This window comes from Agrilus planipennis, unplaced genomic scaffold (genome assembly GCF_000699045.2).
Source record: "Agrilus planipennis isolate EAB-ADULT unplaced genomic scaffold, Apla_2.0 scaffold171, whole genome shotgun sequence".
Taxonomy (NCBI): Eukaryota; Metazoa; Arthropoda; class Insecta; order Coleoptera; family Buprestidae; genus Agrilus; species Agrilus planipennis.
The window spans coordinates 97,323-124,858 of NW_020438994.1; the positions used below are offsets into that span (position 1 = coordinate 97,323).

At 33.7% G+C, this 27,536-nt stretch overlaps 1 protein-coding gene across 2 annotated transcripts in view; it reads right to left on the reverse strand.

Moving 5' to 3' along the window:
• LOC108739367 (gonadotropin-releasing hormone II receptor) overlaps nt 1-27,536 on the reverse strand; it is a 166,000-nt gene that overhangs the window by 46,910 nt on the left and 91,554 nt on the right. The window contains exons 1-3 of one of the 2 annotated variants that reach the window (XM_018473247.1): nt 23,921-24,019; nt 20,487-20,822; nt 7,164-7,312 (exon numbers count right to left, since the gene is read on the reverse strand). In XM_018473247.1, the coding sequence (XP_018328749.1) occupies nt 7,164-7,312; nt 20,487-20,759 (422 nt within the window). In that variant the 5' untranslated portion in view covers nt 20,760-20,822; nt 23,921-24,019. Of the gene's footprint in view, nt 1-7,163; nt 7,313-20,486; nt 20,823-23,920; nt 24,020-27,536 lie in introns of those variants that run through there. The other variant, XM_025975728.1, reaches the window with a different exon arrangement.

Below are 27,536 nucleotides of genomic sequence, written 5' to 3' on the forward strand. Positions count from 1 at the left end.
GGAGAAGGTCCGACCCCTATAAATATTTGCTGCGAATTCGGAAGACTCAGCTGAAGAGGACCTTACCCAATCGTCCTAAAACAGCCTGAGGTAGAGGCGTTTTAATTGGTAGGTCCTACTCGGAGGGAATCCAACACTACCCAGTCGTACGGATGACTGGGTGTATTTCAATGATTTCCCTTCTTCCGCGAAAGTAAAACAACTAGTTTTAATTCTACTTACGAGACGAAAAAAAAAGCGAAATAAGAAGAGCAAAAAAGTGATAAAGTGTGCGATATAGTACTGAACGAGTGATTAATTAGCAGTAGTGACGTTAATTAAAGAGCCCGGCAATTTGTTGCGGAAAAAACAAAAAAAAAGGCAAACCAGCTAAATTTTGCAATTTATAAATTATACTATCTAATAATGCAGAATCCAAACATCTTTTGAGTAATATTATTATTATTGCATAATATAATAATAATAAAAATAGCGATAAAATGGTACTTTTGTTTTTTCCACTGGGAAGTTAGTAGTTTGGACTTCTCGAGTCGCATCCAGAACTCCTTTCTCTATTCGAATGATCCCATTAGTTTCTATTAATTCTTGCGATGTTCTTAATTTGCCTAATATCTTCTTAGTTCCATTTTCACGAACGTTTCTATATATCTTACTATCAACTGGCAGTTGATATTTTCCGAAGAAGCTAACATTAAAAAGCTTGATAATAAATAGTTTAAAGGGATTGATCACATTGATGCTCCAGCTAGGAAAGATCGCCCTTAAATGAAGTAAGCTGACTATTCCTATAAGATTTTTTTTTAAGACTAAAATTTTTTTTTAAAATTTCGTAAGAGATGGATAAAACATGAGTAATGCTGACAGTACTGAGATTTTTTATGGTCCGCATCATGAATATAAGCAAAAGCCTGAAAAGGCTTTCCTCATAATTGAATCTGACGGTTGCATTGTGCCCTAAATTAGCTCTCAGCAAAAGTAATTTGGAACCTTTTAAGGACTTCCTTCCTAACATCTTTTTGAGTAGATATTTCAATTTTGTTTTAAAAATTTTGTTAGCTCTGACTACCTTATAGGTACTAACATGCTTTCAAAATGGATCAATATCTTATTCAGCCCTATTAGGAATTATTTTACTAAATCCTTTTTCTTAAGCGATCGTTATTTTTAGTTTTTATAGGTAGTTGAATAATTTACAAATTATCCTGCAATTATTGCATGGGATTTGAACCACTTGAGGATGTAATTTAAGATAATTTTTACTAGAAAATAAGTTTATAGGAACAATATTATTTATATTAACGATGTATTTGATGTTGTTAGTGGAGAAAATGGATCTGATTTTGCTGATGACACTGTTATTTATTGCTCAGATGAGATTTGGAAACAAGCTGAAAGAAACATTAATCTAATTTTAGAAACTGTAAGTTACTCGTTAATACAAAATCAATTATCAATTAACATTTGCAAAACGGTTTACATAGCTTTCAGTAACTATAATGATAAAACTCCTATTCAGCTAAATATTGAAATATATGGTAAAAATATACAAAAAGTCTATTAAACAAAGTATCTAGGTGTTTTAATTGACCAAAATTTAAAATGGAAATTTCGTATAGAATCTATAGAGAAAAAATTGCGTTATTTAGTACTGGTATTTAATAAGCTCAAAAAATGTATCAATATTAGAATGATGTCAATGATTTACTATTGTCTATTCAACAGTAAAGCTACATACGGAATTTTTGTTTGGGGAAACTCATACAATAATGCTACAAAACCACTAACAAAACTGAGAAGTAAAATTATTAATAGAACTTTGAAAGGTGAAAACAAAGACTAAAATGTTTGCTCCATTAGATCTAAAGCAAACCTATACCTTAAATACTCTTATATATCACTATGAAAAGTTCAATATTCAATCACAAAGTATTACAGGAAATAAAAGTATACCTCTACTCACCATAAAGTTCAAAGTAGGTAAAAAAAAGCATTACTANTGGGGTGGCAACGTTAATTCACTCAGTTACACGGACTTAACATGGTTAATTATTCTATTAAACAATTTCTATGGTTCCGAATTCATGTAAATTATTACTATAACTATTTCTTGATATCTCATATCTTAGGTCTTATTTGGAAACATTGTTTTTATGTGGCTTGTGAATAGAATCCTATTGAATAAATAGTAGAAAACAAACACTTAGAGAAGTTTCACACTCTTCTTTATTAACTCTATGTATATGTCGCCTTGCTAAAATAATCAGAACTATAAATATATTATTGTCTTAACAGAATCCTTTTGTTGACACTCATTGTAATATCAACCACCGAACTTTTGTAACAACTTTGGAGTCATGAATCCTCTACGAGCTTGATCTCATTCTTTCAAATAAGTTTGTTTCTGCTCCTAAAATACCTCTAACTAAATGACATTTTTTGACATAGATCATGAACCATATCGCTATTAGTGATATTAATAACTCTAGTTCGGTTAGATGCCGCGAAAGAGTGATGAGTGCGGTGACCTGAAGGGGAAGTGGGTTATCTACAAGTAAAGTAGCATATGCAATTCAGGCTACATCTTAGCGATTCGTCCGGGTACCTTGCTTTAAGTTTTTCTATAACTTTGAATCTTACATGAAAATTCCATAGAGAATTTTACACTTTATGTTGCTTTAACTCGCTATTTCTCCCTTGTTCTCATGATTCCTAAGGGAGGTTGAAATGGCGGGTTTTCTGTTCATTCCAGTACTGTACCACAGTACAAATCGCTTAGACCTTGGACAACTAAAATCTATCGGCTGGTTAGAATATATTGTATTTAATAAGTTAATATATACCAAATTTTCGTGGGTGTAAAATCGTTGGGAGTATTTGACATATGAATGGATGTTAATATCAATATATTAATAATGGAAATGTCACTATGCTTCGGAATATTTAGTCATTTTAAATTTTGAAGATTAGAAGATTTCTATTTAATCCCTAGATATCTAGACACATGTAAACCTATGTTGGTGTAAAAAATTTCTACCTGCTACACCTCCAGCGGTAGTTAAGTTGGTCGTGGTAATAGTTACTTTTCTTGTAAATACATTTTGTAAATACTAACATTATTATTACATTTACCCGGTACTTCATCCATCGTGTTTTCTCGAAAGAAAAAAGGCACCCGGGGTGTTAAATTTAACACTGACCTTTAGCGTCTGATAGGTACTACTAAACATCCACCTTTTCAAGTTATAAATATTGTAAACAAACGTTATTTATCTTAACCTAACCTTTTCTTGTGACGGTGTGGGAACACCCCGTACAGTTCACAGGCATACAATATGTGTGCAAGCGATTCAGCATTTCTATCGTCGTTGTAGATCGATCAAACTGGGTCAACGATCGAATTCGGACCAAACTGCTGGACAAACACTTTACATTTAAGCCATGTAAATAGTTTTGTACAGATACCGTGTAAATAATTAAATAAATCAGTATTGCAAACAGACCCGTCTTCGTCTGACTATTGGATTTGCAAATAGCCATAGTCAGTTCATCATCCAGCTCCAGACTTGTAAATAGACTGAAGTCTGCATCTTTATTTATTAGCGTTGTATTTCAGAAGTATTAAGTTCCATTTATTACGAAGCACTTGCAACTCAATAAGAGCCCGATATAGAACTTCAAGCATATCTCAATTCTAACAAGTCCCTAGTATTAAAACGTATCCATATACCGGGTACAATAAAAGTTATCTTCTGTGGCATCTCAACAGGAACATCTAGACCATTCCTGACCCGATTATTCCCTAACACACCCTGATATTAGTGCATCAATCAAGTTAATCACACAACCAAGAAAGACAGTTCTTCAACGAACTGTCACATCTAACGAACACCGAACACATTTATACCACGGCATACAACCTTGCAGCAAATGGAATGATTGAACGATTTCATCGCCAGCTGAAGGAAGGAAGACCTGAAAGCAACAGCCGCTGACATGGTATACGGAAAATCACTACGTCTACCTGAAGAATTCCTATCTCCATCAAGCCCACAAACCAATAACAGCCCATCAACCTTCATACAACAGCTTCGCCAACACTTCTAACTACTACAGCCTGTATCCGGAACACGACATGAGGAAAAGAAAACATTCATCTACAAAGACCTCCAAACAGGAGAGTACGTCCTAATTCGACATGGTGATCCTAAAAACCAGCTTCAATTCTCTTAAGACGGCTCTTTCAAAGTTATCAACGGGAAGGATCACACGTTCAATTGCCCAAAAAGGAGAAAACTGTATCTATTCGCCGACTTAAACCAACATACATCATGTCAGAGGGACAACATCCACAATACTCTCCTTCGCCACAATGAAGCAGCATAATCAACAAGAAAGAACTCGCTCAGGATGTCGAGTACACTTTCCCAAATACTTCACAGTAGGATAACCAAACACTTTACATCTAAACCATGTAAACAGTTTTGTATAAATAACGTGTAAATAATTAAATAAATCAGTCTTACAAACAGACTCGACTTCGTTTGACTATTGGACTTGCAAATAGCCATAGTCACTTCATTATCCTACTCCAGACTTGCAAATAGACTGGAGTTTGCATCTTTATGTATTAGCGTTACGCACGCTACAATGGTATGGCAAGCCAGCATTACAAGCGACAACTTGGCTTACCGCGTGCCCACAAGTGTAAACAAAATCATACAAGTGTAAGTCTAATTTTATTATTATTTTAGGACAATTTTGTGAGAAGCTTGGATTTTTTCAAATAGATGTAATTAAAAAAAAATCCACATGTTCCCGACATTACGTATTTTCGCTAGTGCGACATAAAAAGGTAAAATACCGGAAAAAATATTATAATTTTTATGTACTATGTTCGGCAATATTTTGCCTTATCGGTATACACCATGGTACACTTGTCAAGAGAGATCTTGTTTACAATTAATACGGGACGTTACCAAAGGTTTGGTATTAAATTAGAAATAAAAAGTTATCATAGTTAGAAATAAAGGCTTTTGGCAAGGTCAACACTTGATTGTCAAGTTTCAATTTTGTGGGGCTTTACCAAGGTTTACCTTTTTAATATTAGTCGTATATTTAAATAAACTGTATTATACGTACAGGTATGACTTAAAATCTTAAAGACTATATAAAATCAATTTTAGTATTAATGTTCTAAAACTAAGTACGGATGATGATTTGATGAGTCAGTCAATAAGGCGTTTCCTCACTTGCGTTGGATCTTTCATCAAGATCCAAGACATCGACATTGAACCAGGAGACACCTTGTAAACCTTGACGCCGTCTTGCTGTTCACCAAATTTCCGCTGACAGGGTGGCTTGACCTGGTGACTAAGATCTTCCCTGCCGACGTCAGTACGCTATTTGAGGTTTTCCTCACTGAAAGCTGTTTGAGAAGAATGCTATCGAGACCTCTGAGTACAAAATGACTGCTTAGTTCCTTCGTAATTTGCGGACACGGAATGGAAAAGTTGAATCACTTCCTCCAACACTTGAACAGAGGGCCACACGAGTTAGAAGGATCTGCGAACCGGAAAACTTTCAGGCGACACTGGAGCACATAAAGACCGCTTTCGAGTTGAATGGTTACAAAAAGAGGGAGTTCGAGAGATCAATGAACAGATTAAGAGCACCAGAGAACAACGGACGGCGAACTACCTCTCTACCATATCTACCATATGATCAAAAGCTCACGGACTACATTGATATCATCTTCAAATCTACGAAGAAGATCAATTAGACCATCAGATTAGTTAAGGACAAAAGGGAGAAATCGCCGGCCCACATCCAGCATCGAGGATGGGAGGACCTCTGAAGAAGTTAGCAACTCTTTCAAGGGAAACGTTAGAAAACAACTCTAATCGACGACGACTTTCAGGACAGCGTCAATAGGAAATATACATGTAATTTGAGACATTCTTTACTTTTATCTCTAATATTATCTCCTATTTTGACTTTTGTAAAATTATATACTTGTGGTTTTACATTATTTGCTATTTTTATATAACTTATCGAAATCGCGGACCCGTCTGGCAGTTTCGACAGAATACTGACCACTTCGATTTTCTTTATTCGATTATGGTAACGTGCTTTTCACGTAGTGGTGAGCTACGCCTGGATTCATAGTGATCCGTAAAATGTAGCATTGTACTACAGATGGCGTTTACCGCGCCATTTATAGGATTTCATTAAGACAGCAGGTAAAAGTTGGTTTGTGTTCTGTTGAAGCTGTCTGCGACGCGCTGTGAGATCCAACAAGATCGAAATCGCGATCCTCGTCTGGCAGTTTCGGCAGAATACTGACCTCTTCGAATTTCTTTATTATATTAAAGCGTTATTTTTATGGAACTTGAGGCTTTTGAGATATATATAGAATGCATAATTTATAGCGGTGTGATCAACAGTTTGCCTATGTAAAGAAAGTTGACTATGGCGCTGATTTGTTTATACCTCTTTCTACGATATTACTAAATCGAGAAATATGTGTACTTTCAAGAGAAATTCGAAGCATAATTCAAATGTATAATGCCAACTTTGACCACGGTATCAAACCTATTGTGTTACACAGCTCAATGTTGTAAATAAAGCGGATATTGTATTAGCATTCCAAATATTGACTTAGGTTTAGGGGTTAGAATTATCGATTCTTGAATTTTCTACTAAAATAGAAACTTTTGAATTAACCTTTACTCTTCTTACCATCGACGTTTCATTTACTCAGGGGGCAACATATTCAGGTTTTATTATTGTTTGTGATAAATTCGGTAATTAGGTACCTCAATATCTCGGCTTTTTTACGAAGTCGATCTGCATAACGGAATAGGTTTGAGACTAATCAAAGGTGGAATCGTATATACCGTTTGATCATGGTTTCATTAAGCTGACACTATCAAGTTAAAATTATCTTAGACCATGGGTAAATTTAAACAAAAAAAAAAATAAATAAATTTTTGAGTCTCCCTTTCTTGATTTAGTTCATTGAAATGATTGAGCATTTTTTGAAATTAATTAATTGAAATATGTTCTATGACGTCTGGTTTCGATTTGGTAACATTGTTTAAAAATGTAGTCCCCTTAATTTTTTGTATATCTTGACACTCTTCACAACTGTTGTAGAAACTTACCTATCTAGACTTATGCAGACTAGAATAAAACTTGATAAGTACACGCCGAATATTCTAAAGAAAGCCATAATTCGGCACATAGCGTCTCCAGCCATCCAGGACACTGTTATGGCCCATGCAATTTCTAAGGGCATCATGAGAAATGTCACCTGAAAAACAATAATAAAGAAACATTAATAAATAATTTTAGGTTAGTTTTTGTATTGAATAATTACATTTTTGAAAACGACGAAAAAACAAACGTAACTTTTATGTTACAAAACGGCTTATAAGTACAATGGCGATTTCGTCACACAGAATCTTCCATTCTATAGCTTTTGTAGTATTAGGGTGACTCAAAATCTTCTCTTTTTTTTTTTCGAAAGTTTAATAATTGCTAATATATATGAGAAGGTCTCTAGTAAAGGAAGAGATGGTATTGATTTTTACTTTTGACTCATTCGACTGTTTAGTTTTCTATAAGAAAAGCACGGTAAATACGCACACTCCAACTCTTCTATATAACATTTATGCTCTTTTAAACAAATAAAGCTCCGTTTGTAAGTGGTTTGTTTACGAAAATGTCTAGTGAAGTATTCTTTCCTATGCTTTTCTTATGGACAACTAAGAAGTTCAACATCGCCAATAATATCAATATTATAAGCTCTCCTTTGAATAGAGTTCTTTTTATATAATACATCAGCAACTATTAAACCTTTTTTAAAAAAAAAATAAAATTAAATCACCCTAATATATACAGGGTAACCATTTAGGATAAGACAATAAAATGTCTTCGTTGGATCTTATTATTTTGGAGAAAGTATTACACAAAAGTTGTATGCTTTCGAAAGGGAAATTGCCTGGTGACACTGATTATTACTGTGGTGCTGACCTTTGAGGTCATTTGCAAGTAAAATCTCATTCATTAAACTTTTCACCGCAGCGGAATATTTTATAATCGGAAAAATCCTTGAAGTAGTTTTCTCTTAATGTTTTAGTTCGTATTTACAAGAAGGTGTAACCAAATATCCGAAAATGCTTGATTGAATGTCATTCTTTCGGTTAAAAATTTAGATAAAAGTTGTACCTTTCTAAAGGACAGACTTGACTACGACCGTGAAAAAATCAATTTTAAGGATACCGACTTCCGATTGCTGAATTTCAATTGTTGAACCAAGAAGCATGCATTCCAGTTTGAAAGCCTACATGACCTTCAAATGAACTTCTTCATTATGATTATGTAGTCACAAATTACATTTTTACTGAATTTACTTAACGTAACAATTTAATGATTATCAAAACTAAAAAACGCAAAAAAATAATTAACAACGACATAGCATTCATTACTAATTTATTCTGGAGGAACTACTACGGGCGTCTGTAACAAGATGAACAATTTTCGTTTCATAGTCAAAAAACTAACAGAGGTGCTTTTTCTGTCTTTTGAAATTTGAAAGTTGTTTCTTATTTGTAAAGATGACTATGGCCCAATTGGTATAATCGTTTTAATTTTTTTATATTGCTACAGAAAGGAAAACAAAACGGAGTGAAATAGATATTGTCTTTTCATTTCAAAGTATCTTTTACTTCAATGAGAAAATGAAAGGAAACATATTATGTAGATGTACAAGTACAACTGAACTTGTTGTGAATGATAAAGTTGAAAAATACATACCTCTTGGTCATAGGTAGTTTATTTTGCTACCTTTTTTGTTTGTAAAATAACCATTTAACATTGTTGACTATACGTAAAATCATATACTTCTTTGAGGATAACTACCTTTTAACTAAACCAGAAGTATCACATTACCACCGTCTTTCTTTCCAAAAGGATGTTGTTATCTGTAGTCAACCCACCATACGCAAAAAGGACTCAAGAAGTCTATTGTGGGTTGCCCAGATTACGCTAGTAAAAATGAAAACTAGAGTTTCTGGATCCTACATTCTGAATTATTTCTAAAACAAGTGTAGCTTCTATTAACGAGACTGGAAAGACTTCGAGTTCTAGTTAGGAGGAGAAAGAAAGAAGAAGAACGAAGAAGGCATAAAATTTGCGATGCAGTACTGAACAAGTGTTTCGTTACTAATAGTGGTGTTAATTAGTTAAATAAATTACTAGTAGTGCGAAAGGTGTTTTTACAGGACAATATTATTAAAAAATTAAATTGAAAAGGTATGAGTGTAATAATTTACAAATGAGAATAGAGATGAGATGAAACAGAAAACAGAAGAAAGAGAAATCAAAATGGAATAGAAAATAGAAAACATGAGGGAAGAAACGGGACAAGAAATTGAAAAGCTAAACTGCCTATCACCGCGGGGACTCACGATTCCGGTGCAAGGTCAGCAAAAATTACACGTCCAACTTTTGAAGGAGAGATCTCGTGGTTTGTTTACCTCAAACAGTTGGAACAGCGGCAGATGGAAACGCATGGACTAATTAAAAAAAGTCAACAGCAATAATAATTATGGCGGCCTATTGTGGGATGGCTAGATTGCGCTAGCAACAAAGAAGATCTGAGTCTCTAGATACTACATTCTGGAATCTTTCCGGAGAAGGTCCGACCCCTATAAATATTTGCTGCGAATTCGGAAGACTCAGCTGAAGAGGACCTTACCCAATCGTCCTAAAACAGCCTGAGGTAGAGGCGTTTTAATTGGTAGGTCCTACTCGGAGGGAATCCAACACTACCCAGTCGTACGGATGACTGGGTGTATTTCAATGATTTCCCTTCTTCCGCGAAAGTAAAACAACTAGTTTTAATTCTACTTACGAGACGAAAAAAAAAGCGAAATAAGAAGAGCAAAAAAGTGATAAAGTGTGCGATATAGTACTGAACGAGTGATTAATTAGCAGTAGTGACGTTAATTAAAGAGCCCGGCAATTTGTTGCGGAAAAAACAAAAAAAAAGGCAAACCAGCTAAATTTTGCAATTTATAAATTATACTATCTAATAATGCAGAATCCAAACATCTTTTGAGTAATATTATTATTATTGCATAATATAATAATAATAAAAATAGCGATAAAATGGTACTTTTGTTTTTTCCACTGGGAAGTTAGTAGTTTGGACTTCTCGAGTCGCATCCAGAACTCCTTTCTCTATTCGAATGATCCCATTAGTTTCTATTAATTCTTGCGATGTTCTTAATTTGCCTAATATCTTCTTAGTTCCATTTTCACGAACGTTTCTATATATCTTACTATCAACTGGCAGTTGATATTTTCCGAAGAAGCTAACATTAAAAAGCTTGATAATAAATAGTTTAAAGGGATTGATCACATTGATGCTCCAGCTAGGAAAGATCGCCCTTAAATGAAGTAAGCTGACTATTCCTATAAGATTTTTTTTTAAGACTAAAATTTTTTTTTAAAATTTCGTAAGAGATGGATAAAACATGAGTAATGCTGACAGTACTGAGATTTTTTATGGTCCGCATCATGAATATAAGCAAAAGCCTGAAAAGGCTTTCCTCATAATTGAATCTGACGGTTGCATTGTGCCCTAAATTAGCTCTCAGCAAAAGTAATTTGGAACCTTTTAAGGACTTCCTTCCTAACATCTTTTTGAGTAGATATTTCAATTTTGTTTTAAAAATTTTGTTAGCTCTGACTACCTTATAGGTACTAACATGCTTTCAAAATGGATCAATATCTTATTCAGCCCTATTAGGAATTATTTTACTAAATCCTTTTTCTTAAGCGATCGTTATTTTTAGTTTTTATAGGTAGTTGAATAATTTACAAATTATCCNTCACCCTAATATATACAGGGTAACCATTTAGGATAAGACAATAAAATGTCTTCGTTGGATCTTATTATTTTGGAGAAAGTATTACACAAAAGTTGTATGCTTTCGAAAGGGAAATTGCCTGGTGACACTGATTATTACTGTGGTGCTGACCTTTGAGGTCATTTGCAAGTAAAATCTCATTCATTAAACTTTTCACCGCAGCGGAATATTTTATAATCGGAAAAATCCTTGAAGTAGTTTTCTCTTAATGTTTTAGTTCGTATTTACAAGAAGGTGTAACCAAATATCCGAAAATGCTTGATTGAATGTCATTCTTTCGGTTAAAAATTTAGATAAAAGTTGTACCTTTCTAAAGGACAGACTTGACTACGACCGTGAAAAAATCAATTTTAAGGATACCGACTTCCGATTGCTGAATTTCAATTGTTGAACCAAGAAGCATGCATTCCAGTTTGAAAGCCTACATGACCTTCAAATGAACTTCTTCATTATGATTATGTAGTCACAAATTACATTTTTACTGAATTTACTTAACGTAACAATTTAATGATTATCAAAACTAAAAAACGCAAAAAAATAATTAACAACGACATAGCATTCATTACTAATTTATTCTGGAGGAACTACTACGGGCGTCTGTAACAAGATGAACAATTTTCGTTTCATAGTCAAAAAACTAACAGAGGTGCTTTTTCTGTCTTTTGAAATTTGAAAGTTGTTTCTTATTTGTAAAGATGACTATGGCCCAATTGGTATAATCGTTTTAATTTTTTTATATTGCTACAGAAAGGAAAACAAAACGGAGTGAAATAGATATTGTCTTTTCATTTCAAAGTATCTTTTACTTCAATGAGAAAATGAAAGGAAACATATTATGTAGATGTACAAGTACAACTGAACTTGTTGTGAATGATAAAGTTGAAAAATACATACCTCTTGGTCATAGGTAGTTTATTTTGCTACCTTTTTTGTTTGTAAAATAACCATTTAACATTGTTGACTATACGTAAAATCATATACTTCTTTGAGGATAACTACCTTTTAACTAAACCAGAAGTATCACATTACCACCGTCTTTCTTTCCAAAAGGATGTTGTTATCTGTAGTCAACCCACCATACGCAAAAAGGACTCAAGAAGTCTATTGTGGGTTGCCCAGATTACGCTAGTAAAAATGAAAACTAGAGTTTCTGGATCCTACATTCTGAATTATTTCTAAAACAAGTGTAGCTTCTATTAACGAGACTGGAAAGACTTCGAGTTCTAGTTAGGAGGAGAAAGAAAGAAGAAGAACGAAGAAGGCATAAAATTTGCGATGCAGTACTGAACAAGTGTTTCGTTACTAATAGTGGTGTTAATTAGTTAAATAAATTACTAGTAGTGCGAAAGGTGTTTTTACAGGACAATATTATTAAAAAATTAAATTGAAAAGGTATGAGTGTAATAATTTACAAATGAGAATAGAGATGAGATGAAACAGAAAACAGAAGAAAGAGAAATCAAAATGGAATAGAAAATAGAAAACATGAGGGAAGAAACGGGACAAGAAATTGAAAAGCTAAACTGCCTATCACCGCGGGGACTCACGATTCCGGTGCAAGGTCAGCAAAAATTACACGTCCAACTTTTGAAGGAGAGATCTCGTGGTTTGTTTACCTCAAACAGTTGGAACAGCGGCAGATGGAAACGCATGGACTAATTAAAAAAAGTCAACAGCAATAATAATTATGGCGGCCTATTGTGGGATGGCTAGATTGCGCTAGCAACAAAGAAGATCTGAGTCTCTAGATACTACATTCTGGAATCTTTCCGGAGAAGGTCCGACCCCTATAAATATTTGCTGCGAATTCGGAAGACTCAGCTGAAGAGGACCTTACCCAATCGTCCTAAAACAGCCTGAGGTAGAGGCGTTTTAATTGGTAGGTCCTACTCGGAGGGAATCCAACACTACCCAGTCGTACGGATGACTGGGTGTATTTCAATGATTTCCCTTCTTCCGCGAAAGTAAAACAACTAGTTTTAATTCTACTTACGAGACGAAAAAAAAAGCGAAATAAGAAGAGCAAAAAAGTGATAAAGTGTGCGATATAGTACTGAACGAGTGATTAATTAGCAGTAGTGACGTTAATTAAAGAGCCCGGCAATTTGTTGCGGAAAAAACAAAAAAAAAGGCAAACCAGCTAAATTTTGCAATTTATAAATTATACTATCTAATAATGCAGAATCCAAACATCTTTTGAGTAATATTATTATTATTGCATAATATAATAATAATAAAAATAGCGATAAAATGGTACTTTTGTTTTTTCCACTGGGAAGTTAGTAGTTTGGACTTCTCGAGTCGCATCCAGAACTCCTTTCTCTATTCGAATGATCCCATTAGTTTCTATTAATTCTTGCGATGTTCTTAATTTGCCTAATATCTTCTTAGTTCCATTTTCACGAACGTTTCTATATATCTTACTATCAACTGGCAGTTGATATTTTCCGAAGAAGCTAACATTAAAAAGCTTGATAATAAATAGTTTAAAGGGATTGATCACATTGATGCTCCAGCTAGGAAAGATCGCCCTTAAATGAAGTAAGCTGACTATTCCTATAAGATTTTTTTTTAAGACTAAAATTTTTTTTTAAAATTTCGTAAGAGATGGATAAAACATGAGTAATGCTGACAGTACTGAGATTTTTTATGGTCCGCATCATGAATATAAGCAAAAGCCTGAAAAGGCTTTCCTCATAATTGAATCTGACGGTTGCATTGTGCCCTAAATTAGCTCTCAGCAAAAGTAATTTGGAACCTTTTAAGGACTTCCTTCCTAACATCTTTTTGAGTAGATATTTCAATTTTGTTTTAAAAATTTTGTTAGCTCTGACTACCTTATAGGTACTAACATGCTTTCAAAATGGATCAATATCTTATTCAGCCCTATTAGGAATTATTTTACTAAATCCTTTTTCTTAAGCGATCGTTATTTTTAGTTTTTATAGGTAGTTGAATAATTTACAAATTATCCTGCAATTATTGCATGGGATTTGAACCACTTGAGGATGTAATTTAAGATAATTTTTACTAGAAAATAAGTTTATAGGAACAATATTATTTATATTAACGATGTATTTGATGTTGTTAGTGGAGAAAATGGATCTGATTTTGCTGATGACACTGTTATTTATTGCTCAGATGAGATTTGGAAACAAGCTGAAAGAAACATTAATCTAATTTTAGAAACTGTAAGTTACTCGTTAATACAAAATCAATTATCAATTAACATTTGCAAAACGGTTTACATAGCTTTCAGTAACTATAATGATAAAACTCCTATTCAGCTAAATATTGAAATATATGGTAAAAATATACAAAAAGTCTATTAAACAAAGTATCTAGGTGTTTTAATTGACCAAAATTTAAAATGGAAATTTCGTATAGAATCTATAGAGAAAAAATTGCGTTATTTAGTACTGGTATTTAATAAGCTCAAAAAATGTATCAATATTAGAATGATGTCAATGATTTACTATTGTCTATTCAACAGTAAAGCTACATACGGAATTTTTGTTTGGGGAAACTCATACAATAATGCTACAAAACCACTAACAAAACTGAGAAGTAAAATTATTAATAGAACTTTGAAAGGTGAAAACAAAGACTAAAATGTTTGCTCCATTAGATCTAAAGCAAACCTATACCTTAAATACTCTTATATATCACTATGAAAAGTTCAATATTCAATCACAAAGTATTACAGGAAATAAAAGTATACCTCTACTCACCATAAAGTTCAAAGTAGGTAAAAAAAAGCATTACTATAATTCTGTATTAATATTTTGTAAGCTTGATAAATATCAACTGATAAGATGACTGAAGTTTTTGATATATTTGATCCACCTGCTTCAATGATATACTTGAAAGTACGTAATTGCAATCTATCAACTTATATTGATATTTCTGCCTGAGTTGAAGGGCATTTAACCATAGGTACTGGGTGTAAAAGGAATATTAAAAATATTTGTATGTAGAATTTTCTTTTCTTTTCTACCATTAGACCTGTATACAGATATCATGATACCTTTCATATTCCTAGAATGTGTAGCAGGATGCAGTAAATACCTATATTGTATTACTACGTATCTGATCTATTAAATAAAATAACAAAATCTTAGTAAAGGGCCTAGCTGGATAAGATAGTGAAAATTGCTCCTAATAAAACCACAATAAGAAAAGATATAGGTTTATTCAACTTAAAAATTGGTGGTTTGTGTAAATTTGCAGCCGAAAAGATACAAACCTAACCTCAAAAAATTATTTAGGGTTTTTTCGTTTTTTGGCTTTATCTCGGTCAGTTATGGAGCTTGAACTTTCCTTTTTATATATTTTCAATTCAAAAAGCTAGAATGACTAGAAATTAAAATGTGCAGACTACGCTAAAGTAGAAGTTACTGAAGCATGTTTTTGAAAAGTGTCAGACAACACGAAAAAAATTTACTTGATTACTCGAGTAGTAAAAGAAATGAAAGACTAGACAATAAGTCTAGTAACATTTGTTTTCATTACTGCTATAAAGCCGTAGAGAAATACCTAATAACAAGCCGAAGGGATACGCCTCGGTAGTTGTAAAAGAATTGAAACAATCAGGCAAGTAAAAATATTTCATTGGGGTTAGATGTAAGTTCAAGATTAATACAAAATGTTGCAAAAATCGGTTGACGGAATCCACATGTTCTACCTTACTCAGCACCGTGTTTACACTCCTACTTGCAGCTTCGGCAGTTGATCTTTAACTGATTTAAATACTCTAAGAAGAACGTTCTCAGCATCTTTGCTACCTTTTTTTTTGCATTTAGTGCAGTAGCAGGCCGCAGTAGCCTTAAGGTGTTAGACTCGACATTTTCGTATACAGATATGAGAATGCTTGATGTTGGCGTCGACTGTATATGGTTAAGTAAAGCAATAGCAGCTGCTATGAATTTCTCCTGAGTTTTCAGAAGTATGGTTGCAGGAGCTAAGTAGTAAGGGGAAAGGCTCCGTCGTCTACGAAGAAATATGAACAAAGATGTGGCGCAAATATTCCGGCGGAGGCAGCTCCAAATGCAGCCCTACTAATCGTTTCGCAATGCTGCTACACGCAAAATGAAAGTGTTTATAATTGAAAAATAGGAAACTTCTGTGAGATAGAGCTGTAATGAAAGCGTGTTCACCATTTTTAGCCAACAGAGTAAGAAAAGCTCCACTTTCCCCGAAACGCATTTTCGCATGTTTTCCAAATTTCTATAGTAGGTTTGGTCATCACTGTAGGTTGCAGTGAATCCAAAGTGCTTTACAAATCTCCTTAACAATTGCACTCACCGTTATCCTACTCAGTCAGTTACTAAATGTCACACTTCAGTATGAATTACCTGTTGCAAGATATCTGAAACAAGCAGCACAGGTATGAGACTGTGGCACATCTTTCTTATGCTGTTCGTTAGTTATTCGTTAATAGTGAATGAAGTAGTATCGTATGTTAAGATTTATGTTCCAGTGCAGAAAATAAGGTTGAATAAAAGAAATTGCAGGACTCATATATGCAGGTCATGTTACAACAGCAGACTAGAAGCGAGGAACTCGTAAAAAAATTAGACCCTGGAAGTAGAAGGGCCAGATGTATTCTCTTGCATGTAATGCCACACCACGAGAGTAAGGTAGAAACTCCGGGTTATTCAAATAAACTGTTTGATTTGTCTTTGTTACAAAACTCACTGTAATGTACCTGCAGTTAACGATGATGAGAATACAGACACATCAAATCTGCTAACGGATAAAGCCGATGAAAACACGAAGTTGCGAAAGAAATAGAAAGCTAAAACGGTCAACGGTCATCGTTGACAAGGTCATAAGATTTCTTTGTTAAGGATAAGAGACAGAGTGGAGAATTTGATTTATTTCTTGCCAGTGCATGTGAGAGCACTTGGAGAGCACCAAACATCTTCCTCTTGACCTACAACTGCGGATTAAGAAGAAGAAGAATTTACGTACACCATTTTCCTCTCTTCCTCCATAATCTTACTCTTTAATATTGTATCCTGTAGTCAAGTCCAGCTATTCACTGTCCAACAGTGTAAAATATTATACATATATACCATCTAGAAACATCACAGCTTCCATATCCGCCCGCAGTGGATTAGAACTATTTTCGTCTCAACTAATATTGTAATGTTCGTGGGTTTAACAGAATTAACTTCTAATACTGATAACGATAAAAACTATTTGTTTACACTAATTACTGAAGAACTAAGACTATTAAATTATTACTAAACTTAGGTTATGAATTACTCTATATATTTACACTACTGTTGATATATCACTATTCACTGCGCTATTTATTTCTGGATTCACTTCTGCAACGGTCAATTTATTTCTATTTATCTCGGCGATCGTCACTTCCTTTAAATACTCTTTTGTCTACTTTCTTGAACCTTCTGGAAACATCCGGATTAGTTTATTTTTTATTTTGAACTGTTTAACTGCTTTCCCAGAACGCAAATACGTCACACACATTTACAAATACGGCGCACATGAAGAAAGGCGCCCGCGTCTAGTCGGCGATTTGATAAGCCGTTCACGCACACGTGTGCCCGATCGCACACAAACACACTCGTGCTCGCTACAATACCGGTAAATCAAATTTATCTGCCTCTTTTTAAACAGTTATCGTTCCTCTGCTGGTACGCTTTCTCTACAGTTTGTTTTTTACTTTCCAATCACATTTTCAATCTTAACTAAAATTTCATCAAGCTGATTAATCGCCAACCGATAATACCCGGGAAATTTATTTTCTTCTCCTCCCAGTTGATGAACGGTGATTCCACGATTGACCAATGAATGTTTTCGTTTGTTTTTGTCGTGCTCGAGCGTCCGCACGTTCTTTGACATTTTCTCGCCCCTCTGAGAACTTTTTGTATCATCGATAAGCGTTGCTTCGGCCCAAGATAGCTTCATCATATGCCACAGTCAACATTCGGAATGCGTCCGCGCACTCAATTTTATTTTTCATATAAAATTTGATATAGATTTATTGATCCATTTTTTTGGATTAGCAAAAATCGATGACGAGCCAAAATACATGCAAGCAAAGCAGCTGTCAAAAATTAACTGAACATTCAACATGGCCGAAATTGTCAGTATAAGTGAGAGACACGTGTACTAACTTAACGCCACAGGCAAATCGAAAATCGAATATACGTAACCCGTGGAAATTCAAAATTCGCGATACTTTTTGAACAGACCTCGTATAAGTGTAACTGTGTGAATAACCAAATTTATCGTTAAAATCATTAATAAACACCTTCCGATAATATTCATAAAGTGCATGTCCATTATAGCACTCTTTTTTCGGCTACATAAACTTTGCTTTCCTTTAAACGAGCTTATGGGCTTTCTTACAGCTTTCAAAACAGTTGGAGACTTTCCTTAATTCGTATGAACATATTTTCCTCTCACATCAATTGGTGTCTTATCACATTTTTCCAGTGACTCTTGTATGGTTTGTAGATGTCTTCTGGTAATCTCATGTAGAGATTTAAATGCTTTTTGATAAACCGGTACTTCAATAAAATTATTATCATGCCTAATTAACTAATACGGTTTATTATGGAAAAGGGTCATTCCTTCCTCTTGTCGCGGTTTTCGTTGCTTTATTTTACACATTGTTATTAAACCAGATAGATACAAGCTTTGTTTATTTCCAGTTGACATATCATTAAACTCCCTGATAATTCGTTTTCTTTCAGGAAGTATTTCGTTTTTAACACACTTTCAATCTGACCAGCTCATAAGACCTGCTATCCTTCCAGTACATTTTTTTTTTCTTATTCTGACATTCAACCTTTCTCACTGTATCAGATTGTTTTCCGAGTCCCTCATAATTTTCAAGATTCTAAGATTCTAACAATATAAACACCTTTTTACTTTCACGTCAGTAGTAGTTAATGACCCATATGAATATAAGGCACAGAGAGTAATTGTTAAATTAGTTCTAAGTTTGGTTTTGTACCTCTTTGACCTATTTTTAATAAAGTCTTTTCAAACGTTAAATCCTTTTTCGTATAATATCGACTTGGTTCGATTAAGTGTTATCGAAGGGTTAGTGTTTCAAATACGAAGACTTTACAATTGTTCTATTATTGTTAAAACTGCTATTATTTTACATTTAAAGGCAACGTCCTGGTGTAAATTAAAGGTGTCTTTAACAATAATTAAGTAGAACACCTAGTTAAACGTACCTGGGATAAAAACAACGTATTGTAAGCTGACCATAAGGAATCCTTCGGACCAGTCTTCAGCGTCGTGACGTAACAGTATGTACAACCTACATATAAAATATTAAAGAAACACGATATGTCGAAATGACTTGACGCTCTCGGTAACTAGAATTCATGATATTCATCGGTTTCGCCATGTTTACTGTTACTTCAACGTTTTTCCCGTGGACACCAAATCTTATTTTGTAAATAACTCGCAGACTTCTAGCAATATTGCTATCTTGCCCTTTCTAATGTATTCTACCCTCACTAAACATTTTTTTTGATACCCCTACCCTATTTTACCCACTATCGTGATTCGTATCGATTTTGCAGTGTAGTCTTCTTATGTTTTAGAAAAATCAAGAAAAATAGTTTATTTTTTACCTATTGATTAAGAAGTTAGAGAAAAAAGGAAGGCTAATTTGGCTGTTTCTTTCTGACACTGGCTTTTGGCTTTTATCTACAGTCAATACTATTACTTTTTCCACTTTAACCGCGCGTTCACGTGACTCGACCTCTTAACTGATTAAATACTAGTATGTTTTGTATATCTGTGCAGTATATCATCAATGGTTAGATAAAACAGTTATTTTTATTGGGTCATCAGACCAAAACATAGTTAAACCTAATTTTATTCTTCCTTACCCTGAATTAATCAAATAATTTTGTGAAAAGCTATGTTCTTAAAAAGATTAAATATAATAANAACCTTTTTGAATGTAATATTTCTTATACCTAGTAATTTCAACAAAATTTACTACAATTTGCATATTTTTTTACTGACTCCTTTTTAGGGTTTTGTACCTCAAAAAGAAAAAAAGGAATCCTTATGGGATTACTTTGTTGTCTGTCTGTCAAGACCTTTTTTTTCTCAGAAACGTGTGGAGGAATCAAGTTGAAATTAATAAGAAAAACGAAGGTCTGCATCCTCCTGGAGCTGTGAGATAAAATACGCAAAATTTGACACTAGCAAGGGAATCAAAACCTACAGTTGATATAAAATCATGTTTGACAAGAAGTGATGCCTTATAGTACCAGTAAACGGAAAAATCTTAAAAACTAAATTTGTAGTAATCATTGTTTAATTGTAATAATGTAATTATACGTTTTGGGGTCTAAAACCTAAAACATGCTAGGAAAAAGCGGCAAAAATATTCGAGACGCGATTTCCATGACAGACGAACTATTTATATAGTTTCTACGGAACTCTCTGTACGTGAGTCCAACTCTCATTTGACCAGTTTTTAAATAGGAATAATAACATACAACTTCATTAACACTTCAATAGTTATACTCAAGTGGTACTCACCAAGAGATCCGCAATAGCAAGATGAACCAACATATTATTTATTCTCGAAGGTGTAGTTCTTTTTCTTCGTATAAGCAACACTAACACTGTAATGTTTCCAATGGCGGAAAACACCATTAATATACTGTACACAATTATGGATAACCTATGTCCGTCATTAAATCTCATGTCTATAGGTAGATCGAGTCCACCAGCTTCCAACGTGCTGTTGATTGAAGCTTCCGACCAATCATCTAAGACTCTGTGGTCTTGAATTCTATTGTTGGGTTTCATTGCGAATCTTTGGGAGTCCAAACGAAGTGAAAACTTCTGCCTACATTCGATTCTGGAAAACTGCTGTAAAGAAAATAAAACAATTACTATCTTTGAATTTTATATTTTCAAACAATTGAAAATTTTCAATGATTTATAACAATAAAGTAACTGGGTAAGTGCAAGTCCGCTTTGCGCATTGGGGATGTCATACTTATCAATCTATAGTACAGTCGAAATAAGAAGGCAAAGTCCCCAATAAATAATGCGCTCTAAAGGCATATCGTTTTTCTCGTTCTTACAAACGGAATATATCCTGTCTTCACTCTCTAAACACGCCTCCTTCACAGCTGCGTCGATACCTGCACCTACGTTTCATAAGAATCAATCGAATAAAATGAGACGATCGATAACATATTTGTCTTGTCATTTGTACCTTCATAAAATGTGCAAATTTACAGGGTCGGCTTAATTTAGTTGGTATATTTGTGCTAATAGTCATCTCTCTACATTTATTGGTAGCTCATTATAATATCATTAGCCTAATATAAATTTCAACAATATTAGCAAAACCCACAACACTAATAACATTATTTACAACAGGAACAATTACCTCAACAAAACAGAGAGATAATTATTCGTACAAATAAACCAAGTAAATTAAAGGTAGTTGTCGTGTGATGGGCATAGATTGTAAATTTTAATATACTCATTAAGGAAATTATAATTTCTTCAAAATTTGAAGTCGATTGACCTCCTCTAATTCGAGATAAACTTAATTATAGTTCAGGTCATTAACATGGAAAGTATACTATGTAGTAATTGTAATAATTGATTAATTCTAATAAAAAACGAATAGCCGGAATTTTTCAGAAACTAACAGTTCAGAAATGTTTTTGTTGTGAACTTAAAAATGAAAAAAAATATNTGATGTACAATCGAAATTATATAAATATTATTTCCGTTGTTGAGTTATATTAACACAACGCTTAAAAATATGAGATTTTGTATCAATATGAAATACAGTGTTGCACGATTAAAAGAGCAATAATATTTGTAGATGTGTGGGTATGTATGAATACAGACTCGTTCAATCTGTTTTGATGTACAATCGAAATTATATAAATATTATTTCATTGAATTATCTTAGATCTTACAATAACTTTTTCACCATACTCTAGCACGACTACTACCTTAAGCCGATCCTGTAAATTTGCTCATTTAATGTAGGTACAGGCAATAAGACAAGCACGTTTTCAACCGTCTAATTCTATTCGATTGATTCTTATGAAACGTAGGTGCAGGCCTCTACGCAGCTGTGGAGGAGGCGTGTTTAGAGAGTAAAGACAGGATATCTTCCGTTTGTAAGAACGATAAAAACGATATGCCTTTAGTGTGCATTATTTATTGGGGACTTTGCCTTCTTATTTCGACTGCACTATATATATTTATATTTCATATACTCAGTACGGTGTACGTTTATAAGGACTGTTAGAGATGGACCAGTTACCCGGTTTGGCTTCGGTACTGGCGGATCCGACACTTTTTTAGGATCCGGCCGGTACTGCATAATGACTTGTTTGAATGATTTTAACCCTCATTTATGAAACACCAACCAATAATTAAAATTTCATTGGTATAGTGTTTAGACGACCTTCTTAACAGGTAGTTTGGAACGTTGATGAGGGCAATGAAGACATGAACAATTAACTGTAGTGGTTTTGCCGGGTACTCAGCCGGTACCTGGCGAAATCACCATAACCAAATTGAGAACGAAAATTCGGCAATTCGCATCACCTAGTATTTGTGATTCGCATAACGACATTGTAAAACATTGACGTTATTGTCTACTTATTTGTTAAAGATATTAATTTTATAAAAAAATATAAAATTGGTTATAATAATCGTATTCGAAGCCGTAGACATTAGCATCTTTCAATTCAAAAGTTTGACTAAGGGAAAAAAATATACCTCCCGATTTTTACTGCTTGTGTTTGGCTACGATGGCACCATTAATCGAGTGCTGAATAGAGGAATCATTCTTTTAGTTAAGTGTTTTCACCTTTTCCTTTGTGATAATAATGATTATTTTCCCGTTGATAATTTGTTAAAGATAAAGATAAAGATCCAAGTTGTAGAAACATAAGGCATAATGGTTATAACAAAGCGTAATTTCTGCACTAGTTTTATATATAGTTGAGACGTTCAAAATTGGCAGAGTCTGCAATAAAACTGTCGTATTTATTTTCTTCTTTCAACTTACTAACCAGACTAGAGCGGTTGTTAACAGAACGACTATTTTTACTCGTGACAGACGTTGTAGGGAATTTCGCAAATATAGAAAACAGATGTCACTTTGTCTATACTACCTACGAAGCATTTTTTAATTTAACAAAGGCGTGTTCAGAAAGCAGCAAATGACTACAGTCCCATGTGGAAACAAGAAGAAAGATACGTCCAAATCATTTATTGTAGACTTTGCCAATTTTCATCGTCCCAACTGTAACTTGTAATGAAGCCATACTATGGTGAAATGCTGTTACGCCAAAACGAAAAGTGTGGGAATTTTTAATTTTTGTTTATTTAAGTTTAAAAAACGACGAAGATAAAATGAAGTGTTGAAACGATTAATTTTTTTTTAACTTTTATTTTCATTTTACTTAATTGCCTATATGACACCTGTTTTGAGTGAATATTCTTTTTAGGCTAACAGAATCGATAATTTCGATGATAATTGAAAGAGAATAAATTGTTTGCCATAAAGGATTACAAGTTGAATTAATCTTCTTCTCTTCTCATAAATTTTAACATTAATTAAACTTTTAATGAGTAGATTGCGAGAAGATGCTTACTTCGGTACATTAAACATGCAAATAAGACAATATTTGTGTAACAAGCTTCAGCGTGAAGCTAATAAACGAATACGTATATATATCCACGTGCTTATCAACCCTATCAGAGTACTTAATAGAGAACATTATGTTCTTGTTCAATAATTAATAGAAATGTGGATTGCGATTTAAAATACATTTATATCTATTACATTTTAGCATAAATGTTAGGTATATTTTTAATTATCTTTATTAATATTCTTAGGTATATGTTTTCTGTTCTGTTAGTAAGCGTTATCTTGTACCCTCAAGATATTTCTTGCAAATCTTGTTTTATAGAAAGTTACTTGCTTTGACGTGATGTACGTAGAATTCCTAGAACCGACCCATAGCAGGTACTGTACGGGTAGCATTCTAAAAAGTCCAAAATAGTAGTAGTTGTTCTCGAATAGTTGCCTTGTTAATACAAACTTTTTCCTTCGCTTATATTTTTTTGTCTACAATAGTTTTTATCATTAATATATTGGTTATTGGAAATAAACTCTGCTGGTTATTTATTTGAAATCCATCCCTTCAGATAAATATTTAACAATATCAATACTTTACGAAAGCTTCAACGTTTAGTAGCGGTTAATATTTCACTACAGATTCCCTCAAGTTAATGAGGAAAAATTTTGTGCTGTGACACCCTTTCCGTTAATTTGTTCTCGGAAAAAACAATGTCAGAAGGAAACACATAACCAGAGTATCGAATGTATACATTCCTATTACAATCTAGCAGCTATGGAAGTGTTATAGACAAAACAGTACTGTATGAAAATCAATAAAAGTAAAACAAAAATACTGGTATGCAAGGAAAAAAAAAGTAGAGAAAGAGCGAATATAAAGATATGAGACGAAAAATTAGAAGAAGTGGCTGATTTTAAGTATCTAGGAAGACAAATAAGTCAGGACGGAATGAGTAGTAGGGATATAAAGCAGAGGATTTCGTAGGGTCGAGTCCCTTTAAAAAAAAGAAGTCACTTCTGTGACAGCGCTGTACGGGTGCGAAACATGGACAGTGGGCGCGGCGGAAAAGGAAAGGTTAGAAACGTTCGAAATGTGGTGTTACAGGCGAATGATGAGGATATCGTGGATAGAGAAGGTTAGTAATGAAGAGGTATTAGAAGGAATATGATAACATAGGACTCTATGGAAGTCAATAAAAAATTGGCGGGATAGGTTGGTAGGGCATAAAGGTCTAGTCAGAGACATATTAGAAGCAGAAACGAAAGTTAGGAGGGGTAGAGGTAGATCTAGATTAGATTACTGTTCGCAAATAGTTAAAGATATGGGTTGTTCTAGTTTTAGGGAAATGCGAAGATTAGCTCAGGATAGGAAAGAGTGGAGGTGCGTATCCAACCAGTTTTAGGACTGACGACCTTATGATGATGATAATTTTCTAATGAAGATAAATGTTTTTTAACGATGGATTCTTTTGAAATTCAATAAGGAGCGCATTTGTGCAAAATTTTGTTCATTCTGAAATTATTTTTAGTACTGTTTATTAAATGTTGAAGTTTTGCAGAATGGTTTTTACAAGCTTTTATTTAAATTGCAATGTGCTTATGTAAGTTGTCCGCGTCAAATCTTGCAAGCCATTTTTTGATCACTTCTGGTTATCCGATTGAGCTGAAATTATTCATACTTTTGTAAGTTCCGTGACAATGCAATATTATGATATTATTAGGATTTGAAACCCGATAGAACACCTTATTAATTTGTATACCTCTGTACTTTGTAGCACGCGCCGCTGAATCTTCGCTTATCTATTCGAATGGGATAATTGCAACTACATTGATCAAGGTGGACTCCTTCTTTTACACAACCTGGTGACAAAACTTGTATGAACGAGGGAGAAATTTACATAGGAATAGTGTACGCGAACCGTAAAATTGCTTATTAAAATCACAAAAAGCCTTAAATAAACGAAATTTTTTTCATAATGGCATACGCAGTTTTCTCCTCCTACGAAATTTAATAAAAAGTTGGTAAAAGGCTGTAATAGCACTTCCAACAAGTACCTTGAACTGCGTTTCTATTATTCTCCGATGAAAACTAACTGCTTTACATATATCTATAAAAGCTATATTTGGAAAATTACAAAAGAATTGTAAATGGAAAAAAGAATATGAAAGTAGTAGGTATCAAGGAGGTAGATTTCGAATTGAAAATTGGTTTACGCCTATAACTATTTTAAGGTTAGAAACTTACCTGTTGCAATAATATGTACCTATTATATGCAACATTCCTTTAAAATGGTTTTACGTGAACGTGCTATCGGTTTAATATTATCACTTATTAGAGTCACTAAAACAATTTACAACACCTGAAAAATCATTTTTGGATTTATTTTTTTCAAATACCTGCAATGTAACTAAAATTAAAAACGTGTTCATTTACAACAAAATTCTTTTTTCGATTTTATTAATTTGCGTCATGTTTTTGGGCTTTTCGTAATCGCCGGATTGCAATGGACACTGGCCACTTTGGTCACAACGTCTTTTAAATAAAATTCTAATTAGAACAGGGTTATTTTGAATACTCTGAACGCGTTAGATTCATTTCCATGTAATTAAATAAATACAAACAGCAGAGGCGGATTAAACGTCGAGAGCGCCCTAGGCAAACACCTCATCGGCGCCCCTCTAGCGGGCATAGATTTGAAAATTATTACTAGTAGGTACAGGCCTGACGCTGGAAGCTGGCGGAAATTTTAAAATGCGCGGTGGCAAAAGTAAGCAGTTTTAGGTATAACGATTGCAGGGGCGTACATTAAATATTTAAAAATAGGGATCAGTGAGCAAGTAATAGACAGACAAACAGAAGAACTAATTGTGGATGTTGGTGACAGTGGTAGAGATGACAGTGAATGTAAAAACTCACTATAAAACGAAAGCAATAGGTTATTTTTCTTTTTGGTATGTTATGTTTTACATTACTTTCTAGTACGCTACTGTCCTATTTGTATTAATACAATCTTTTACGCCTACTGAAAGCTTATTTGTATATCGGTTCCAAGTGACTTACCCAAATAGGTCATAAATGGGCAAGTACCTGCGCGACCGCTCGCCAGCTTCCTTCGTCCGACCTGTACTAGTACTAAGTAGTATGCATTGATGATAATTAGGCCCCTAGAGGAGTATTCTTTTGGGGGAGGGGGTCCCAACTGAATAACCAACTGCTGTACTTTATTTTTCCAATTAAAATTTTACACACACACACACCCAAAAATATGCTTTTATAAACAAAAAATAGTTATCAAACAGTAATGTTAAATCAACTTAATTTCGTTCATAAATTCATCATATTGTCAAGAGCATTGCAGCGGACTTTTTCGCTTTTTATCATCGTTAGGGTCTCTCCTCTTTAATAATAATGGACCTGTTCGAATTTTTAACTAAGTATTTTAAGTAAACTAATTTTTTTTCGTACGAAGTCACTGAAAAGCTCGTTATAAATATTACCTGACGAAGACGACAAGCTTGCCCAACAGCTATTTCATATTTAGCAGGAACTTCATGATGCCTTGCATAGAAGAGCATATATCAAATAATATCTCCAACTGCATAAGAGTTGCTTAAAACTAAGTATTTTCACTTGTAATATTCTTTTTGTCTAAAAGGATTGTGAGATTGTTTGATATTGAATTCAAACATTCTACAACCATTTTGAGTTCATCTCGTAAAATGCTTGTAATTTTATCTTAAACGCTTACGAATTCTTGTCTATTGTATTTGTATCAACGCTCGCTGCATTGGATTCACAATTATCAATTTTTGCCGGAAGTATTTTCTAGCAAAAATTTTGGCACTTCCTATTAAGATTAGAATAATAAGTACATTTTCATGTTGCTTTATTGAAATTAGGGATTCTCTGGTTCTATTAATAATGTTTATTGCGTCTTTCTTTCCCCTTTTCTTTTTAC